The 3,663-nt window shown below is 43.2% G+C and overlaps 1 protein-coding gene across 1 annotated transcript in view; it reads left to right on the top strand.

The window, feature by feature from the left end:
• The first annotated feature begins 1,079 nt into the window (after window positions 1–1,079).
• The window catches only part of LOC119343417 (disease resistance protein PIK6-NP-like), a 5,312-nt gene continuing 2,728 nt past the window's right edge, over window positions 1,080–3,663 (top strand). Inside the window, exons 1-2 of the mRNA XM_037614369.1 lie at window positions 1,080–2,147; window positions 3,066–3,663. Coding sequence (XP_037470266.1) covers window positions 1,080–2,147; window positions 3,066–3,663 — 1,666 coding nt within the window. The remainder of the gene's footprint in view (window positions 2,148–3,065) is intronic.

The following is a 3,663-nucleotide window of genomic DNA, read 5'->3' as shown; positions in this document are numbered from 1 at the left end:
GAATTGGATAGACTTGAATTAATTCAAATAAATGGATGTATCTAGACGTATTCTTTAGTTTTAAATGGATCTATCTAGACGTACTTCTAGTCCTAAATGGATGTATCTAGACGTATTTTTAGTTCAATATACATCCATTTCTATCCATTTCTGCGACAAGTAATTCGGGACGGAGGGATTATTAAGCAGAGTACAGAAAAAGCAACCAGTGCCGAACTAGCATGGAAGAAAGTCATGGTTGGCATTGGGAGTTCGATCGCCATCACAAATTCACAATTCAACAGTGACTAGCTATGCGTGCATATTTTCATCAGGACTAGTACAAAGACTTATTAAGAAACTTGAAAGGTTGAGGAAGCCATATGACAAAGGAGTGGTTGAAATATTCTTCCACTGGATTGGATCGACTAGATGATGCTCTGAGAGATGAGAGAAACAATGACTTGATGGTTAGTCGTGGAAACTATTAGAGGGTGCTTGGATACAAGGGACTATTTTTAGTCTGACTAAAAATAGTCTCTTTTAGAGGCTAAAGTTCCAAGCACCCCTGACTAAAGAGAGGCTAGGACTAGTCTTGAGGCTAAAATCTTTTAGTCATGGGAAACCTACTAAAATATGTATTAGCTCTCTCTCTCTCCTCATTTAATTCCTCTCCTTAGTTCTGGATTGGAGGGTTTGGAGGATAATAAATGCTCAATAACTAGATTTTAGTCTCTTTAGTATTTGGATCCAAGCATGGGTAAGACTAGCAAGTTTTAGTCCCACTACTTTTAGTCATGGGACTAAAACGTATCCAAGCATGCTCTTAGTTCTCTCCAAACGACGCACCAGTTGTCACGCATGCCGATGGTTTGATTTTATAATCTCAAACGTCCCGCCATGACACAAAGAGCCAAGACTTTAAAATTGTCTAATTAGCTGTTCCGATGATGGTGGCTCGTGGATTGATTTGTCCTTTAAGAACGCCATCTCCTGTGCTAAGGCCAGCACTTGATCTCTCTAGCTACACCTACCATCACACAAGGAAGAAGAAACACCTACCAAAGGGGGAAGAAAGAGAGAGGTAGCCAAGCCACATCATGGCGGACCGGCTGGCGGTTGGGTTGGCGAAGTCGGTGGTGGTAGGGGCGGTCACCAAGATCCAGTCGGCCATCGACGAGGACGCCAGGCTCCGGCAAAAGGTGAAGCGTGACCTTGTGTTCATCTCTATGGAGTTCGAGATGATGCAGTCCTTACTGGACGATGCCAATGAGGAGATGAACAATAATTTGGTGAGGACATGGGTGAAGCATATAAAGGAACTGGCCTATGATGTCGAAGACTGCGTTGAAAATGTTGTTCATCTGGACGACAAGCCAATCTTCTGGCGCAGGCTGCTCCCGTCCTGGTTGGCACCCCCTCTGCCACTGGACTTGGCGGTTGAGGAGATAGAGCATCTCAAGGGCAGGGTCGAGGACGTCAACAACTGCTACCGGCGCTACAACCAAATCAACGACTCTGCATCCAAGCTCGTCATGCAGCAGCAGCTGGCACCCGCCATCGCCGTCTCCCGGATCGCATTTCAGATGCTCGAGGAGGCAAGGGGTGCCACCAAGAAGCAGCGAGCCTTTGGGGGTCTCACCCGGCTGATCATCAGGAAGAATCATGGGAACAATGGCCTCCAAGTGATCTCGGTTTGGGGTGCCGCCTGTGATGATGGGATGACATCCATTGTCAGGAAGGCCTACAACAACCAAGAAATACGCCATGACTTCCCCTTCCGCTCGTGGGTAAAAATCGTGCATCCTTTCAGTCCCCACCAGTTCATACGCAACATGATGACTCAGTTCCATGCAACCTCTTGCATGGAACAAAGAACAACCATAGGTACTGATATCTTTGAGAAGATGGAGGCCACTCAAAAGGATCTCTTCACTGAGTTCGAGCAGCTATTCAAGGAGAAGAGGTACCTCATCGTCTTGGAAGGCCTGTCACACATGGTAGATTGGGATGCTATCAGGGCATTCCTTCCTGACACAAAAAATGGCAGCGTGATCATCGTGTCAACCCAGCAATCCGAAATAGCAACCTTGTGCGTCGGACAGTTATACCAGATAGTGGAGCTCGGGAAGTTCTCAGACGAGCACTCTGTTTGTGCTCTCTTCAAGGTAATTATGTTTCAGTCATTAATATGTTGTATTCTTTCAGGAATATTGTTTGTGGAGAAAGCACGATTAATTACTTCCAGTAATACAGTACTACTTTGATGAGTCTTACATTATTGTTTGTGGAGAAAGCACGATTAATTACTCACTCTGGAAGTATTACGTTTCAGTCATTACTAGTTTGTACAACCTATGTAACTTAATGTAAGACTTGTTTTCACAGAGTGAGTATAAAACAACAGTCTCCAAGACACAACTTTGATGATTGCTTCTGCTAAAATTATTAAAATATGGACATATACAGAAATAAATTTGTAGGAAAACATAGTAATTTTTATTTTCAGGAGACGAACCTACTTATGTACTATACCCGTTTAGGATTGTTACAGCAGGCAAGAGCTAGCGCGCATCACTGTTGGTGTAGCCCACAGATAGTACTGTTAGCGGGCAACTGCCTAAGCTCCACGAAGTCATCCAAACTCGTGCTCTTGTTGTACACAATATATATGAGATCAATAAAAAAGCTGCACCCAAAATACATTGCCCAATCTCACGTCATGTACGTGTTAGTCACATGAACGTGCGCCTCTATCTAATACTCCCTCGGTTCCTAAATATTTGTCTTTCTACATATTTCAACAAATGACTACATACGGAACAAAATAAGTGAATCTACACTCTAAAATATGTCTATATATATCCGTATGTGGTAATTCATTTGAAATCTCTAAAAAGACAAATATTTAGGAACGGAGGGAGTAGTACTTTTGCATGCTAATCTATATGCCTTGAGCTGGCAACTGTCTATATGCCTTGCGCCTCTCTCTACTATTACTTGCATGCTAATCTCTCCCTCAACACACAGGCTTCTCGAGGCTCTCTACTGTTCTTGCATTTAAATATCTCTCCTCATGTATACAGGATTCTGATGGCGATGAAGATAGAGGCAAAAAACCAATGGCTTCTATGGAGGACAAAATTAGAGAGAAGAAAATCATGTCACTTAAACAGGAAGCCAATGACTGGAAGGAGAAGAATGATGACCTTGTTGGACGGGAGTCTCAAATGACTGAACTTGTTAAATGTCTATCTCAGGCACGTGTTAACTCTCTCCCAGTTATGTCCGTGTGGGGGATGCCTGGGGTTGGGAAATCGGCTCTAGTCAAAAAATTATTCTACGACACAGTGCTTCAAGGTGGCAGATATGAGGGCTATTATTGGGTGGATGTAACACATCCATTTAATATGAGGGACTTATATCGGATCTTACTTTCAGATTTTCATTCGGAAAAAGACCCAATTGAAGTGTGTCACCGTCTTCTCAAGGATTTGTGCCTCATTATTATCGACGATCTCCGGTCCACAGAGGATTGGGACATGATACAGGCTGCTTTGGTATCCAAATATTTAAATAGCGTTGTCATTGTCATCACAACTGATCAAACCATCGCTGAATATTGCACAAATACAGAAGAGCTCGTGTTAAATGTCAAGGCTCTAGAAGCTAATGCCGCCTTTG

This window comes from Triticum dicoccoides, unplaced genomic scaffold, assembly GCF_002162155.2.
Source record: "Triticum dicoccoides isolate Atlit2015 ecotype Zavitan unplaced genomic scaffold, WEW_v2.0 scaffold126644, whole genome shotgun sequence".
Taxonomy (NCBI): Eukaryota; Viridiplantae; Streptophyta; class Magnoliopsida; order Poales; family Poaceae; genus Triticum; species Triticum dicoccoides.
The sequence above is the reverse complement of the archived record's forward strand: the minus strand, read 5'-3'. Positions and strand labels throughout refer to the sequence as shown.